Source organism: Engystomops pustulosus, chromosome 1 (genome assembly GCF_040894005.1).
Source record: "Engystomops pustulosus chromosome 1, aEngPut4.maternal, whole genome shotgun sequence".
In the NCBI taxonomy this organism is placed as follows: Eukaryota; Metazoa; Chordata; class Amphibia; order Anura; family Leptodactylidae; genus Engystomops; species Engystomops pustulosus.
Window position 1 is genome coordinate 272,013,214 of NC_092411.1, and position 17,226 is coordinate 272,030,439.

General features: G+C 42.8%; 1 protein-coding gene across 6 annotated transcripts in view; it reads left to right on the forward strand.

Annotated features, from left to right (window-relative positions):
• POLN (DNA polymerase nu) overlaps window positions 1-17,226 on the forward strand; it is a 90,643-nt gene that overhangs the window by 52,034 nt on the left and 21,383 nt on the right. For 5 of the 6 annotated variants that reach the window (XR_011849918.1, XM_072126204.1, XM_072126205.1 and 2 more), the window contains 4 exons: window positions 7,617-7,699; window positions 8,606-8,734; window positions 12,219-12,329; window positions 13,995-14,073. Coding sequence is in view for 5 of the 6 variants with exons in the window: in XM_072126204.1 (XP_071982305.1) it covers window positions 7,617-7,699; window positions 8,606-8,734; window positions 12,219-12,329; window positions 13,995-14,073 (402 nt within the window). In the remaining variant the exon portion in view is untranslated. Of the gene's footprint in view, window positions 1-2,401; window positions 2,515-2,590; window positions 2,878-7,616; window positions 7,700-8,605; window positions 8,735-12,218; window positions 12,330-13,994; window positions 14,074-17,226 lie in introns of those variants that run through there. The other variant, XM_072126207.1, reaches the window with a different exon arrangement.

The following is a 17,226-nucleotide window of genomic DNA, read 5'->3' on the forward strand; positions in this document are numbered from 1 at the left end:
ATTAGGTCAGGCCTTGATGGGAGGACGATGCACTTACAGTTGACCATTGTAGCATTGGACTAAAGTCCAGTAGATAGTCAGCCCCCTGCCCAGTATATAGCCAGCCAGCTCCACTATATAGCCAGCCAGCCCTAGTATATTGCCAGCCTGCCCCTGCCCAAGAATATATCCAGCCAGCTCCAGCACGTATATAGCCTGCCAATGATGTCAGAGCTTATGCACCACAACGTCCAATGGTACTGCCACTGCCAGGCGGAAGAAGAGAAAACCTGTGGTGGGTGTCAGAAAGGTGAGTACAGGCAGTCCCCGGGTTACATACAAGATAGGGTCTGTAGGTTTGTTCTTAAGTTGAATTTGTATGTAAGTCGGAACTGTATATTTTATCATTGTAATCCCAGACAGAACTTTTTTGGTCTCTGTGACAATTGGATTTTTAAAATGTTGGGTTGTCATAAGAACCAATATTAACACTAAAGCTTCATTACAGACGCCTGTGATAACTGTTACAGCTGATCATTGTAGCCTAGTACTAAAGTACAATAAATTACCAACATCCAGAGGTCCGTTTGTAACTAGGGGTCGTATGTAAGTCGAGTGTTCTTAAGTAGGGGACCGCCAGTATTGACTTTTTACTTGAGTATAAGCCGTTTTAGGGCTCGTGCTGAAAAACTTTGCTTACACTCGAGTATATACGGTATACTGTCACCACTCACGAACCTGGCAGTGGTAGATTCAGAACTGCTGAACCATGGACTGAGCTGTGGAAAAAGCTCTTACAATAAAAGGCGCAATTATTATCTTCTACGACTGCGGAGCATTCCAGTTGCTAAGGGACTAATAACCCAAAACTGACTAACAGCAGGACAGACGAAGGTAAGAGCGCTCGCCAGCCTCGTGATGGGTAATGGCCCTGAGCTGCTCTGCTCATTACATAAGATATATATATACTATATGTGTATGTGTCAGTGCCTATGCTTCTGTCCCATACCTCACAATTCCCTAACCTGTCTCCCGGCGCTGTACCACAGATTTACTGAATAGGAAAAGAAAATGACAGTTCTTCTCATACAACCAATCTGTACAATCACTTTAGGCTGGCCACAAGCTTATGCCCTGCAAACTGCAGCCCAATGCTACCAGAGCACATCAGTGATGTAGCTTCACAGGCTGTTACACTGTGTAGGAGCACTTCCCCCTCCCACTGTGTGAGATTACATTAGACAGTGAGAGCGGGAAGTTCTGAGGTAGAAGAGGGAGACTGTAAGGCAGTGTAACAGCCTGTAAAGCTACAGCACGGAGGGGCTCTGGTAATAGCACCAGAGATCTTTGTACTCATTAACATATTAATAAAAGTTGATTTTAGAAGGAAGGAGGCATTAGATAACAAATATAAGAAGATTACCACAGTCACAGTGCCTGGATCTATGAGTAAGTGTCCCTGTTTTATTGTGATGGTAGACTTTACTTCAGTCCATTGCGGTATAAGGAACTGTATTAATAAGGGAGTGCAGGAATTTCATAGGAATTATTGAAGGGAAAACTCTTGATTTTAGCAACAGTAAAGTGTGCGGGATAGAGGACTTATCCTCACACCTTCAGAGTTGTGTACTAGTCTCTTTACTTTAGCATGGAGCTTATACTAGACGTGCAGTACCTTACTATACTGTGCTCTGTCCATGGTGCTGACCAATATACATTACTAGGAGAATCTGTCTCTGTTCTAGATGGGGGGAGGCTTACACTAGGGGCCACATTTCTCAAAAGTAATACAAACTGCACAATGTACTATGTGCAGTTTTTCTGTGGAGTGTGCACCAGATTCATTTAAACTGGTGCAAGGTCTTCATTAATATGGTGTACTCTGCACTTTTCGGGAAGTGAGCACCAACTTCTTTTGGTACACCTTTAACATAGAGCTGGCAACACAATTCTGTCGAGTCGCTGTAATAAATGTGGCGCATAGTCAGACTTTGCACCTGAATGCTCCTTTAGGTGTAGAATGGCGCATACACTTTAGCACTACAACCTTGCAGCGCTGCAATACTGGGTTCAAGTCCCATTCAGGTCAACATCTGCAAAGTGTTTGTATGTTCTCTATGTGTTTGCGTTTACAGTTCCGACTTACATACAAATTCAACGTAAGAACAAACCGCCTGTATTTAGATAAAATGATAATATCTTATAATAAAATAACATACAGCCACCACTAGGGGGAGCCTATGAGCTCTGTGATCATGATCTCATCCTGCACATGCACTGAAGAGGAGCCTGACCTTATGGTTGCTGGCAATGATACTAGATTGTGCCGAATTGTAAGAGTGTAGTTACGTATCCATTAGCGGAAAGGCTGAAGGATCATCTCATGTTTCTCATTACAACTCCCAATTTTTTTCCGATCCAGTCATCTTGAAAATTCCGCACTATCTGTAGGAGTAAAGAAGCAAGAGATAAAAAGATCCCCCAAAAGACCGATGACAGATGGCAAAGATGCCGTGTCCATCCACAAAACAATATGTGAGGAAGTAGCCTGCCGATCCCTGCGCTTTATTTGGCCCATACCATAACATGTGTTGTTGTTGTTTTTTTTTAGGTAGGGGGGAAGGTGTTTTGGCTGATGTCTCCCTTCCACCTACACAGTTCAGCACAGATCAAAGAATCTCCCAGATCGTCATGTTTTTAGCTCAGTACCGAACCAGCCTGATATGTCAAGCAGGAAATTGTTGATAACGGCACAAGTAATAAATCAGGGAAAACAGACACAGAAATGTCAAACTGTGAAATATAATGAAGTCATCTACGGCTGCGTTTGATTCTTAGAGCGTGGGGAATTGTAGCTTCACAGATCAGCAGATTATAAGACGGCATGAGGAAACTTACATTTAATTTACTTTCTCAAGGTAGAATGGAAAGTTTTTCATTGTATCTCCTGAGACCACCCAGCATAGTGTCCCCATCTGAGGCATTTATGGTACAGGAGAGGAGACCACACATGGACAGATATGCAAATAGGATTGCCAGGATTGAATAAGGAAAACATTGCCTCTTTTGCTACCTTGGAAGGCAGCCCCCATACATCAAGCATGACTTTCAGGAACACCATGATTAAGAACGGTTAATCCGTTTGAAACGCGTTGGACAGAGCAAGGGAATATCGAGAAACAATGCTGTGGATGTTTGTATTCTGACCAAATAAAAGTCTCAAAAGTTTTTTCCGGAAATTGGCTGGACTGTCGAGAGTTTTTTCTATGACTTTCAGGAAGCCTAATTACATGATGTAGGATTAAAGCCAAACCAGTATATCCATTCCAGAAGGAAAAAATTTTTAAGAATGCGTTTTCAGTCCGTTTAAAAACGCATCCATTTTTAACGGTTTTTATCCATTTTTCCTGATTATCTTAATAGATAAACATCCGTTTTTGACCGTTTAAAAACATGCTCAAAAACGGACCAAAAACCCCATGTGTGGCATTACCCTAACACGGTAGCTAAAAGAGAGCTGTTTTTCTTATCTCATTCTGGAAAATCTATTTGCATATTTCCCAGATTCCCATAGTGGAGCATCAATGGCTATAAGTCCCTGCATGCCCGCAAGGCGGCCTTAATTGGCAAAGTTTCTGTAATGAAAACTTTTACTTCCCTACCCCTGAAAACAGACAAGCACGGCCACTCATTATCTAGTAAATGGAGCTTGTGCTGACACCTCTGTATTGTCTACAACTTTGACACAAAGATCCTCAGACTTATACTCTGAACATAGGTTCTAATCCAAGTTATGTGATCCATATCTATTGAACTTACCCCAAATGTTTGAGATTAAAATACCTCTTTGATAACACCCACAACTTTTTAGACTGTGGTGTACAAAGCTGTATAAGATGTCCCTGATCATTTGATCACTTTTTATTTAAATGTTAATGGGTGCTGAAAAATGTAATTTGATGAGATTTTTTTTTTTTTTAAGTCTTTATATATACAGGCAGTCCACAAGTTACATTTAGGATAGGTTCTGTAGGTTTGTTCTCAAAGGAAATCTTCCATCAATATCCATCATGCTAAACAAGTGACACTTTCTGGTAGATCCAGGCACCGTGACTGTGGTAGTCTTCTTATATTTCTTATTTATGACCTCCTGTCTTCTAAAAATAATTTTTACAATTATGCTAATTAGACAGAAGGGCTCTGGGTGGTGTTACCAAAGTCCCTCCATGAAGCAGTCTCACAGACTGTTACACTGTGCAGGAGCACTTCTCCCACCCACTCAGGGGTGGACAAAGGCTGCCTTGGGCCTTATAGTCCCTAAAATTCTGTAAGATACTTCCTACATATGGGAGCAGAATCAAGCTTAATAGGGAATGGAGGAGATTTCAGTCTGCGGTTTGAGAACCTTTGTAGGTCCTTCGAAAGCCCTGAAATGGCTCTTGTGTACATGAGAGCAGGAACAGATGTATAACTATTTCACATGTGAAATTTGGAGGGTGGCCATGTGTTGCCTAGAAGGCTGGGCCCCTGGCTACCACCCAAACTGCCTAGATTACAATCCACTACTGCTCCCACTGTGTGCTGAAACTTTCTCTTCTGCGGTGAGATTATATCAGGCAGAGGTTTGGGGTAAGTGTTCAGGGAGCAGGGAAGACAGTGTAACAGACTGTGAGACTACTGCACAGAGGGACTCTGGTAACACCATCCAGTGCCCTTCTGGTTCATCAGCAAAAGTGGATAGCAAATATAAGAATATTATTACAATGACAGTGCTTGCATCTATGAGTAAGGGTCCCTGGTTTATTATGATGGATTTTGATGGTAGATTTCCTTTAATGGCTGGTGAAAAATTAGATTTTAATTTGAATTCGTACAGTTTGTTAATTTAACATTTTTAATTTACATATTTAAATCTCTCTAGGGCTCAATCTACCAAATTGATTATGGTGTCAGCCATGTCTCCCTGGGTCCTATATTTATGGAAATATGATGTGGTGTAGGTTGTGTGCAAAGCTGAGGTCTTCATGTATTGTGTTAGTTTTGGTCTCAAGCACTTGGGACAGCAAAATTAGTACACCGCTGTTCACATTAGGTCACTGGTGGTACAATAAACACCCCCACTGACCATCCATGACTGAGTTTATGCTTATTCTGCCACAAATACAGTGTATTCTGCTCTAACAGACCGGTGGAGCTTGCAGCCCTCTGTCCCATTACATATTTTCCTGGGTTTACATGCCGACTGCTGGATTCCTGCTGCATTTCCAGTGTTCATGCGCAGGCGCTATGAAAAAGTGGTAGCCATCAGCATTGTGTTGAAGATCTGATCTGTATTGTTCTGCTGTTCCATGTACTCCCATTATTTAACTTTATATTTGCACTCCAAACCTCCCCAGAATAGAAGCTTCAGCATAAATGTTTTCTTTCCAGGTTGGAGGCAATAATACAAGGTTTACTGGATTGTAGGAATATAATTACACATCCATTAGTAGAAGGCTGAAGTACCATCTCATGATTTACCTTTCCTTTTTGTTCCAATCCAGTCAACGCGAAAAGACCTTGCTAAAATAACATAATTCCAGATGCAGAGCAGTATAGAATAACAAAAACACAGATGACATTTTCTATATACCGCACCCATCTATTGAGCATAGTGTAAGTTTAAGGAAGTAGCACACAGATCCCTGTATTTTGTAGATCTGAGCGTTCTTATACATATATATTATGTATACAGCATATCTGACATCTCAACAAACTTTGCAGATATCAGTAGTCGGTGTCGGGACATAAGGGACCCTGTTTCTGGGCATTGTTTGCCCTTTAAATGTAGCCTCTGCAGTCCACTTTAAGCTGCTAGGAGAAGACTTTGTTCCTTGGACTCACTTCTCCCCTCCCTCCTCCATATAGAGCTGCTATATATAGTTTTACACCTCAGTGAGCTTCTGTATTGTTGCTAGCAAGACAAAGGGGTCCATTTGCTAAGGGTCGTGGATCGCACTTTCGTTGTACTTTGCACCTTTTTCGGGGATTACACGGCTTGGACAGGTATTTGACATGTGTGTGCACTGGGATTTTTGAGCACACGATTGGATTTTGGTGCAGCTGCGATGCCTTTCATGCAACAGAAACAAAGGGGGAGCTGTCGGACGATCCAACTGATTCAGACTGAGCGCGGGATTTAGCTTTTAAATTGTGTCGCAAGATCAAGCACTTAAATGCACCGGGAAGAAGGTAAACTCCTGTGGACCTGAGCGGGGAAGCGACACATGCAGGATATCGGGCGCACGATCTTAGTGAATCGCGGCAGAATGCATTATACGCGGACAATGCACTTTCGGTGAACTCCGCGGACGGGTAAGTACATGTGCCCCAAAATTCACAGAAACTTGATAAGCAGGTTGGGAGGGAGGTTGATAATAGCCAAAGTGGAGGGAAAAGCACTTTACTCTGATAAGTTTCTCATATTCAAAATCATGTGAACATTGCCATTAAAGTCAATCATGATAAACCCGGGACATTTACTCATAGATCCAGGCACCATTTTTTAGTGTATTTTTATTTTGTGTTCAATTTTATTCTGTGTGCTATATTATGACTGAGCAGCTAAGAGATAAAACCATAAGAGACTCCACAGATACAAGGTATATTCCAAAGATTTGTACCTGTTCTGTATGTTCCAATTCATGGATTTGGCTCATAAAAACTGTAAGGTGCTGGATAATGATGATAGTGAGATGGACGCTGAGTAGTTACCTCTACAGAAGTGAAAGTGTCAGCTTTTTGTGAGGCACTGTGATCAATGTTGAAAATGCTTGATTTTAGTTTTTTAGGATGAAAAATCATAAAACTTTAGGTTTGGGTACAAAAAATGGTCTTTGTAAGTGCACCAAATATTATTCCTCCCTCAATAAAAGGGTGGCTGGTTGGGTAGCTTCTATGTGGACGTTTTCTTATGTGTAGGTTCCCATTAGTGTGTAAGGCCCAGGGGATTGGAGCATGACAGACATTAGAGATAAAATCCTTGCCCTTTAGGACTTGCACCACATGTAACACTGTGGGGCAGATTTACTTACCCGGTCCATTCGCGCATTCTCTGTGGTGGATTCGGGTCCGGCCGGGATTTATTAAGGTAGTTCCTCCGACGTCCACCAGGTGGCGCTGCTGCGCTGAAGAGCATCGGAACGCACTGGAATACACCGAGCCGGGCTGAGTGAAGGTAAGTGCAATTTTCCCAACACATTTTTTTTTTAAATGCGGCAGTTTTTCAGAATCCGTCGGGTTTTCGTTCGGCCACGCCCCCCGATTTCCGTTGCGTGCATGCCGGCGCCGATGCGCCACAATCCGATCGCGTGCGCCAAAATCCCGGGGCAATTCAGGGGAAATCGCCGCAAATCGGAAATATTCGGGTAACACGTCGGGAAAACGCAAATCTTAGTAAATGACCCCCTGTGTAATACTTCTGTCCTGATGATTTATTACTTATTTTATTTACTATAGTTGTTATTGTTTTAAAAGAGCTATGATTTATCCAACTATTACAACTTTGCGTTGTATAATATTATATTTTACACCTAGCCTTGTGTCCACTTTCACCTTTTTTTGATATTGTATGCAAACATTTATTTTCATTTACTCAGGAAAGATATTGAATATGAAAAAATAACCCAAGCTGACCGAGAACAAGCAAAGCGAGTGGTGTACTCTGTCATCTATGGGATAGGTAAGTACGTTTTTTACTGTTTACAGGTTATATAGTTTGACAGACACTCAATTTCCTGCAGTGCAACCCCTATCTTCTCTGTGCTGGCTGCTTTATTCTTATGATGCCTCAGCACAGCATCACATGGGCAAACAGAGACTCTACATCTCTGCCTAATGGCGGACAGTGTGATTTCCATCTCCCTATGATATCCCACAAAATCTACAGTCAGGAGTTCTGCACAGTGATGACCTTTATTTTAACTGTGTGACAGGAACCGGTCTAATCATCAGCAGTAGCCGTGATGGGATGACTGCAGGGATCAGCTTAGTTGTCAGGGACACATATTGGCACACATTTTTTGCGCCAAAGTCTGACTATGCACTAGAAAGAACGTCCAAAGTTCTTGCACATGTATTTATAAAGTGTCTGCACCAGTTTTGTGTAATGGCTGCTCTGTTTCCAACAAGACAGATAAAACGTGTACCAAAAGTGGCGTTCCATTGCACAGGCGGACCATGCGACACAATTCTGTCCAACGTGCGCCACAATGCCAGCCCATGTGCGGTCCAATTGTGTCCGTTTTGCGACACAATTTTGTCCACCGTGTGCCACAATTGTGTCTGCGCCACAATTCTGCAGCATGTAGAAAGTGAGCCAGAAAAAAAAAGGTGCATTCTGTCGGAGTGCAGGGGCCGCAGGTTCACACAGAATGGGCATCACATATTATGAATCTGGTGCCCTCTGCACAATACACAGCAAACTGCACATAGTACAGACTATTGCACTGTTTTTGATAATTGTGGCCCACTGTTTTCAATGGAGCTTCAGAGGAGAACAATAGGTAATACTAATTGTAACATTGCTTTATTTTTCATCTTCCATGAAAGAAAAAAAATAACCTTATTAACTATAATTATGTCTCAGGGAAAGAGCGTCTTGCAGAATGTCTGGGGACAACTCCGGCCGAGGCTAATACATTCATGGAGTGTTTTCTTCAGAAGTACAGGGTGTCTGACTTCACCCAGAAGGTTATCCAGGAATGTCACAGTAAAGGTACTGTACATGGGGTCTTGGCTTTTTTACTATTCAAGAGTTCCTTCTCAATTTTACAATGATTATGTACAGAACCGACACATCTTATTGCAACTAAGAATCTTTAAGGGGCCCAACACTTTAGCTATTCCTCACCACCTAATAACATATTATCAGATGTTACTAACTTTCCTATAGGTCCTATATGTGTTAGCAGTTGTTCTTTAGTAAAGGTTAACCTCATATTTTAGGTATAAGTTCCTGTACACTGTATTCCCACATCTCCTCTGCTCCTGTGTTATATTTTCATTCCGCCTAGCCTGACAAGTTTTTTGCATAGCCTTAGATTTACCATACTTGACACAATTATGTCTGTCTACAACAATTGGAGAGTGTAGGAGCCTACTGCATGCTATCTTATTACTGTTTTCAATGCATAGTATGCAATGTGCTCCTAAGCTCCCTCTAGTGTGGTGACTTATAGGAGACCAGTATAAGTGGGGTTAGAGAAAACGGAGTACAACCCTTTTTCTGTAGCCCCCTCTTTTTATATTCAATCAACATTTATTGATGAAAAAGAGTAACAATTGCGAACAGTATTTCCAAGGCAAGAAGGGTGGTCTCGCAGGACCCCAGCATTAAGATACATATTACATCATGTTACACAGCGACGTTGCAGCAGGCTGTGAAATTATATTGAGGTAGAGATTGTAAAGTACCGGCTGCGGGGGTCCGCCCATTCTTTCCAATGATAGAACAAGACAAAACTACGAACAGGGGGTAGACAGTACAAGACATAGACGAGAAGGGAATAACTGGGCGGGAAAAAGGGGGAGGGGACTGGGGTTGGGGATGGCTTCTGTGTCACGTCTTGGTTGTACACTACAGGCGTATCGCCTGTTTGCAATGCAAGGGTCCTGAAAGGTTACAAATTCAAGTAGAGACCTAATTATTTTAAGCAAAAAGATCCTGAAAGGCTGGGGTTAACTGGAATTCCTCCCAAGGGGTCCACACAGTGGCTGTCTTACTCGGGTCGGGCATGTCCTCGGCCACCAACTCCTCCATCCTCCGTATGTAGCGAAGCTCCTGTATCCACTCCACAGCCGTGGGTGGATGAGGGCTCTTAGCCCCCTCTTTTTAATGACTCCTTTTCTGTGGTCGGTCCTTGTAAGAAGGGGCTTCAAAAAAGGTGAAATACAGAAAAGGGGGCATTATTAGGGGGTCTGCAAATAGGGTATGCTTTGAGGAGGGGGGCATCAGAAAAGAGGGAACTACAAAGGGTATGGCAGGAAAGTGGATTATACTAGGGAGCAGCTGCATTATAAGGGCATCTTAAAGGGGGCAAATGCAGGAGGCATTATAAGACGTGAGGCTGTGGGAAATGGACCATCATATTGGTTGTGGTTAGGTATGGGATAAGGGCAGTGGGCCCCTGGTTATAAAAGGTTGTGGAGCGCTGCTTTAAGGCATGTGTATGATAAGTCTATATGAAAGACTTTAGCAAGCAGTGTATCTGAAACGCTGGAAGAAGTTACCATGTGTTAGCTGTATTTTTTCCCGTTGGATACCCACACTATTACCTTCCCTTTGTTCTGATTCACTATGGATTTGTATCAAATTTACATCCCCTCCAGTAATTGCATTCTATTGCTACGGCGATAATATAATACAATATATAAAACCTTGTGCAGCGATGTAGATAACATATGTGTTGGGAGCGCAGCTCGCTAGTTGGATACTGCAATGTTATCATAATATAACCTCATTTCTAATGAAAACAAATCATCGCAAGGCAAATGAATTTAATGGAAAATATAACTATACATTGCAAAATCATGCAGCTAATTCCAAGAAAACCTTGGCTGAGGCATACATATTGCTTTCTAAGAAAGCCACAGGGGTAAGTAAAACAGGGAGAGCGCAAGGTTAGAACATGAACTCTCTAGATACTTCTATAGGATTATAAAGTTTGTGAGTTGTTCTCAGAGGGCCGAAAATAGTCATCTACTGCTGAAACCATATTGGTCAACACACACATAGGGGCATATTTATCAGGGCCTCTGTACCACCTCAGAGTGGGACGGGAGTTGGCCTGCGTGGGGCGTTTCTGTGCACACAGATTACACAGAGCTTGCCAAATCAGTCCCTGTCCCCAATGGAGCTCACAAATTAAACAACCTTACCAGTATGTTTTGGAGTGTGGGAGGAAACCAGAGGACCTGGAGGAAACCCAAGCAAACGTGGAGAGAACATACAAACTCTTTGCAGATGTTGACCTGGATGGGACTTGAACCCAGGACCCCAGCGCTGCAAGGCTGCAGTGCTAACCACTGAGCCAATGAGCTGCCAGATGGGTCCTGTGAAGTTACTGTGACCTGAACTTTATCATAGTTGAATTGTCATTTTAGTCTACCAGCAGGGTTGTATGAGGGAAGTTACCTCATAGAAAGTTGCAGACAATGCTAGGTACTGGCTCCCCATACCATTTTGTTATATTCATTTAAATTGTTCCCTCCTTCCCTGTGCTTTAGAGTTCAACCAGACTCATGTTGCAGCAGTGACTTAGAGCAGAGCGGAGGTTTACTGCTGTGTTAATTGAAGAGATCTCACACACTAGTGCCTCAAGTCCAGCAACGATCCTGGAATATAATGTATTTTTCAAAGTCCTGCTGCAACAACACACAGAAATGTATGGTTACAGAGATACCTGTTTTCTTATGTAGACAAATAACCCTAGTCTTATAGAGGTTATGTCATAATAGACACTTATTCCCCCATCCAAGGTCTCTACCATTGGTTATTGAGTGAATGGGGGCCAGAAGTCACTTTATGTCCCCTTTGTGAATGGAGCCCAGGCCCGTATACTTTACCTGTTTACCTGTTTTTACCATTTTTATTCTGAGACGGCAGCAATAGGGTCTGTAACTAAAAGAGGTTATTACCAACTTCCAGCTCTCTGTCGGCAACATTCAGTAGCTGGAGTTATCGGCAAAGCATTGGAGCATCACACAACGTTCCAGCTGGACTCGTTATACAGAGGGTCCCCTACTTAAGAACACCCGACTTACAGATGACCCCTAGTTACAAATGGTCTTCTGGATGTTGGTGATTTACTGTATTTTAGTCCAAGGCTACAATGAACAGCTGTAAGAACCTTCAAAGGTGTAAAATTTCAAAGGTGCAATTAAGATTTAATTGTCATATAACCTGGTTCATATGACAATCCAAAAGTTTTGAAATTGAATTGTTTAAGCTGGGGTTAGAATTATAAAATATACAGTTCCGACTTACATACAAATTCGACTTAAGAACAAACCTGCAGAACATAACTGCCTGTAGTGGAAAACCTCTTTAAGGGACTATAATAAATTACTTTATTTATATAGCGCACACAGATTACCCTGGTGTTCCCAGTGGTCACATCCAAGTCCCCCAGCCGCCAAAGATCAGTTATCCCCTAACCACAGTCTCACTTTATATTTTACATTTTTGTTTTGTTTTGTAGGATGTGTGATTTCACTTATGGGACGCAAAAGGCCACTTCCTCATATCTATTCCAGGAACTATGGTCTGAGGGCCCAGGCTGAAAGACAAGCTGTCAATTTTGTCATTCAAGGTAAAAAACAGGATAATAGAACCAATGTCTAAAGTTGTTTGAGGTTAGAATAACCGATGGATTTTGCAGCTTTTCTTGTTTCAGATTTTTGCTTTGGTTTAAAAACATTAGCAAAATGTGCAACAAGCCTCTATGTGTGTCTTCACCCTGTGTCCCAGGACTTTACACCACAAAGGTTTAATTCACTACTTAGAATCTGCATCAGTACCAGACATGTTATTCATTCTAAATCCCCATTGTTATCCTTTTTGGTGTAAATCTTTGCCTTCTCATTATGTATTTTCCATAATTATGAATAGAAGAATGTAACAAATTTATTAACAATATGCAAAATCCCCCCACTGGTCCTAGCTTTTTCTTGGGGCCTGGAGGCAGCCGGGGCCCAGAATACCGGAGTGGCTGGCGGTTGCGGCCTAGGCACACTAGTGTCACGGTGCTTGTTATGGGGACCGGAGGGCTGTCCTACAGCCTGGCAGGTCTCCAGCAGGTGGTGTGTGCAAGAAATATGGAGGGAGAGGCTGATGTATTGGTTCTCCCTGGGGCAACCCCTGAGTGTCTGTAAGATAGGTCCCTGGGTAGTGGATGGGGAGCCCGTGGTGATAACAACCATATCCAGGGATCAGATGGAGGCAACGTTGTGCAGGTAGCAGGCAACTGGTCAAAACGGTCAAATAGCAGATTCTGGTACTGGAGTGGTCATGGAGAGTGGTCCACAGGAACAGTGCACCAGCCTGGTGGTATATGAAGGCTGGGATAACGGAGATTGACCTGTCTCCAAACTGTGGAAGCTGCAGCTCTGAGTTAGAGTCTCCTGACTCTGTTTCTGGGATTGGTTTCTGTGGCAGCACTGAAGGTGTGCTACACACTGTCTCTCTCTTCACTCTGTCCATGTGGTCTGGTCTGGACTGCTGACAGGCAAAAACCATGAGGTCAGACAGACCAGCTAAGACCCTGCAGACTGGATCATGTGCTCCCCCTGCTGCACAGGGGTTTTATATTCCCCCTGGTCAGGTGGTAGCACCTCTCCAATCACACTCCAGTTTACAATACAGCCAACTCATTGGTTAATTACTTACACATAGTTAACTGTTGCCTTTTCAGGCAATACCTTCAGGCTGTAATGACTAAATCTCTCATGTTACAGCTTCTGAGAGGGTCACTTTCGCAACACCTACCTAACCCTTTGTATCTGCAGGGGTGTTGTAAATACATGTGGCACGAATCACTCCAGCTGCCTTTTATTTATGACCTAATTTCCATTGTCCTCCCTTATCCACTCTTGTTTAGCATGGGGTCTCCCATCACCCATGGTCTCTGTGTGCAGATTTCATAATCCCAGAGAATACCATCTCCCGACAACTTTAAGTTGTGGTAATGTCTATGAGTGGCAGAACCTGTGGAGTCTTAAGGCAATGATACACTGTGCCAAAGGGTGCCCAGCAGCCTCAAACTACGGAGAAGCCAATATGATGAACACTATGAAGAACTAAAACACAAAAGTATTCTAAAGTTACAGAATATTACAAAATAAACTCGGTAGAAGATGGAAACCTGGAGGCGATGGATTATGTGGTTTAATGAAACAAATGTATTTCCGTGCGTAATAATTTCTGCATTTGGTTTCTGTGTATTCTTCTGAATCATCTTCAACATGTTATTTTTTAGGGTCTGCTGCTGACCTGTGCAAACTGGCCATGATTAAAATTTCTGCGGCAGTCACATCGTCTTCCCACTTAACGGCGAGGTTAGTAGACATTAATATAAATGCAAATCAGTTTCCCCTATTTTGCCTACAGTTTTATTAGTTCTGGTATTGAAATCCGTCCATATAACTAGTGTAAGACATTTACACAGTCGGGAGGACAGTTTCTGGAGAAGATGACCATTTTATGTGAGGTAGATAATATAGAAAGCTCCATCTTGTATGAAAGACGGTAAGTCGTTTATTTTTATGGAGGGAGACATACATTCCCAACATCACACAGTCTGGTGCTTAAATATCATTTATCCTGGATAGAAATAAAGTACCAGTAAATATACACCCTCTTCTGTGAAGTCTTTTTGGCTTTTTTAACAACATTATAGCAGTGTTAACCTCTTTTTGGACCTGTGGTCTAGGGTCCCAAATCAAGCTGTATGAGGGCTGTACATAGAAAAAAAACAACAAAAAGACAACTTTATACTTACCTAGATGTGAATCCAATGAGGGACACTGGATGCACATCTGCAGATCCCTTACCAGCGCTTCTTCTTGCGATGCTGGGATAATACTTTGTCTTCATTACGCATGCTCCGTACCGACAGTGCTTGTGTTGTGAAGCCAAGGTGTACTAGGTTGGCTTCACTTGCCCCCAATTCTAGGCGCCAAGTGGAATGAGGACAGAATGATATGACCGCTTAAAAAATATGCAGGGCAATTTGGGATAATAAACCATCGGTCCATAAGGAACTGTGGGTATTTTAGTGTTCTAAATCGCCATGACAGGTTCCTTTTAAACCTACAGATGCTATTATAATAGTAATCCCTGCATTTAGGTAAGTCGGTAGGTAAAGTTAGAGGAATGGCACCTGAAGCTATGGTAGAGAAGAGTGGACCGTAGTTTCGGTTCAGGTTTGGCGTTTGGGTTTGGTCGGGCAACCTGGACATATTGCCAGATTGCCATTCAAGAAACCAATATAGCTACTAGGCGTAGCAATTATTTGCATGGCAGGCAGGCTATATACTACAGGGGGCTGGCAGGCTATATACTACAGGGGACTGGCAGGCTATATACTACAGGGGGCTGGCAGGCTATATACTACAGGGGCTGGCAGGCTATATACTGGGGGTGCTGGCAGGCTATATAGTATAGGGGTGCTGGCAGGCTATATACTGGGGGTGCTGGCAGGCTATATACTATAGGGGGGCTGGCAGGCTATATACTACAGGGGCTGGCAGGCTTATATACTGGGAGTGCTGGCAGGCTATATACTATAGGGGGCTGGCAGGCTATATACTGGGGGTGCTGGAAGGCTATATACTATAGGGGGCTGGCAGGCTATGCACTGGGGGTGCTGGCAGGCTATATACTATAGGGGGATGGCAGGCTACATACTATAGGGGGATGGCAGGCTATATACTATAGGGGGACGGCAGGCTATATACTATAGGGGGACGGCAGGCTATATACTATAGGGGGGCAGGCAGGCTATATACTATAGGGGGGCAGGCAGGCTATATACTATAGGGGGGCAGGCAGGCTATATACTATAGGGGGGCTGGCAGGCTATATACTATAGGGGGGCTGGCAGGCTATATACTACAGGGGGCTGGCAGGCTATAAACTACAGGGGGATGTCTGGTTATATACTAGAAGGCTGTGACCAATGCATTTCCCACCCTCGACTTATTCTCGAGCCAATAGGTTTTCCCAGTTTTTTGTGTTAAAATTAGGGGTCTCGGCTTATACTCGGGTCGGCTTATACTCGAGTATATACAGTAGCTTTTCTTTTTTTTTATGTGCACCATACCATCAATCTTATTTTATTATTTTATTTGAAAACACTTGTATGAATATGTGCACATTTGGTATCCAATAATATGTCAGCCCATACTTGACTGATGGAACTAATTTATATTTTTTGGGGGGAGTTTGTTTTGGGGAGCGGTGATGCTGATGAATGAATGAATACTAGATCTGAAAATACTGCCTTTACAAAGCATGGCAAATGAGTTAGTTCAGGAGCATATTGGGGGTAGTCACACATTGTACTAGATACCCCTCTACCACATAAGAAGACAAAAGTACCTTCAGTGACACTTTGTAGGTGAAGTCTTGGTTATAGATTTGGCATTTTTTTTTTCCATGAGCGTAGGTAGTAAGATTATCCCAGGAGGAGGTATATAAAGGTACAAGACTGGAATGATCCGGGAAGTAGTACATGCCTCAGATCGGATAATGTTCAGGATGAGTAGTGGACTAATCATGGATGCCTGCGTACTATATCTACAAGTGGAGTGGATCCTTTCATCCCTGATTTATTGTTCTGTTGCCAAGTGTTCCACTCTACAGATAAATGAAGAAATTTATATGGAGCTTTTTATTTATTTTTTGTTGCTTTTCAATTCTTAAGAATCATTTCATATGTCCCAATGTAAGGACATTTTGATGCAGCTTTGAAGCCAAGAAGTGGATTGTAAAGTGCATGAAATTAAATAGGAAAGAGCTTATGTGAGGCAGTACAGAGAGATTCACACTCAGCACCAAGAACATACTGTAAACCCCTGAAGGGGCAGCATTTTGGTGGAAATTAACTTACCCTTCTTTAGAACATCCCGGTTGAGATTGTTGTCAATTTCCAGGTGTTTAAATGAAATCTAACATCTAGAATTTACTTATTGAAGTAATTCCACATGACAGTGTGATCTTTAAAGGGGTTTTCCCATGAAACAAGTTAGGCCCTATCCACAGAATAGGGCCTAACTTGCTGATCGGTGCTGGTCTCAGTGAGGAGACCCCCACAGATCAGGAGAACAGGGGGGTGGTCTAATGGGGTTCGAAGTACCTCCATCGGACTCTTCAACACCCTCCGGGGAGCATAGAGATGGAGAGGAAAGGAAATTTGTGGACGTCTGTTCCACTCATCATGGGGAGCAACGAGGGGTCCTAAGTCAGTATCTTGGACTCCATTCTTGTGATATTTGAGGGTCTCATTACTGAGGCTTCACCATAACCTCTGCTAACTCCAGGGGCTATGGCTATTACCCACCTCCAATAGCACTGTGCATCCTTGATGTGTCTGGAGCTGTGCCGCCACACTCAGGGAAGCTAAGCACAGGCTATGGTGATGTCTCCAGTAGCCCTTGCAGTTAATTTGCATATTACAAAAGATTTATTTGGGGTATAAAGGAGGCCAT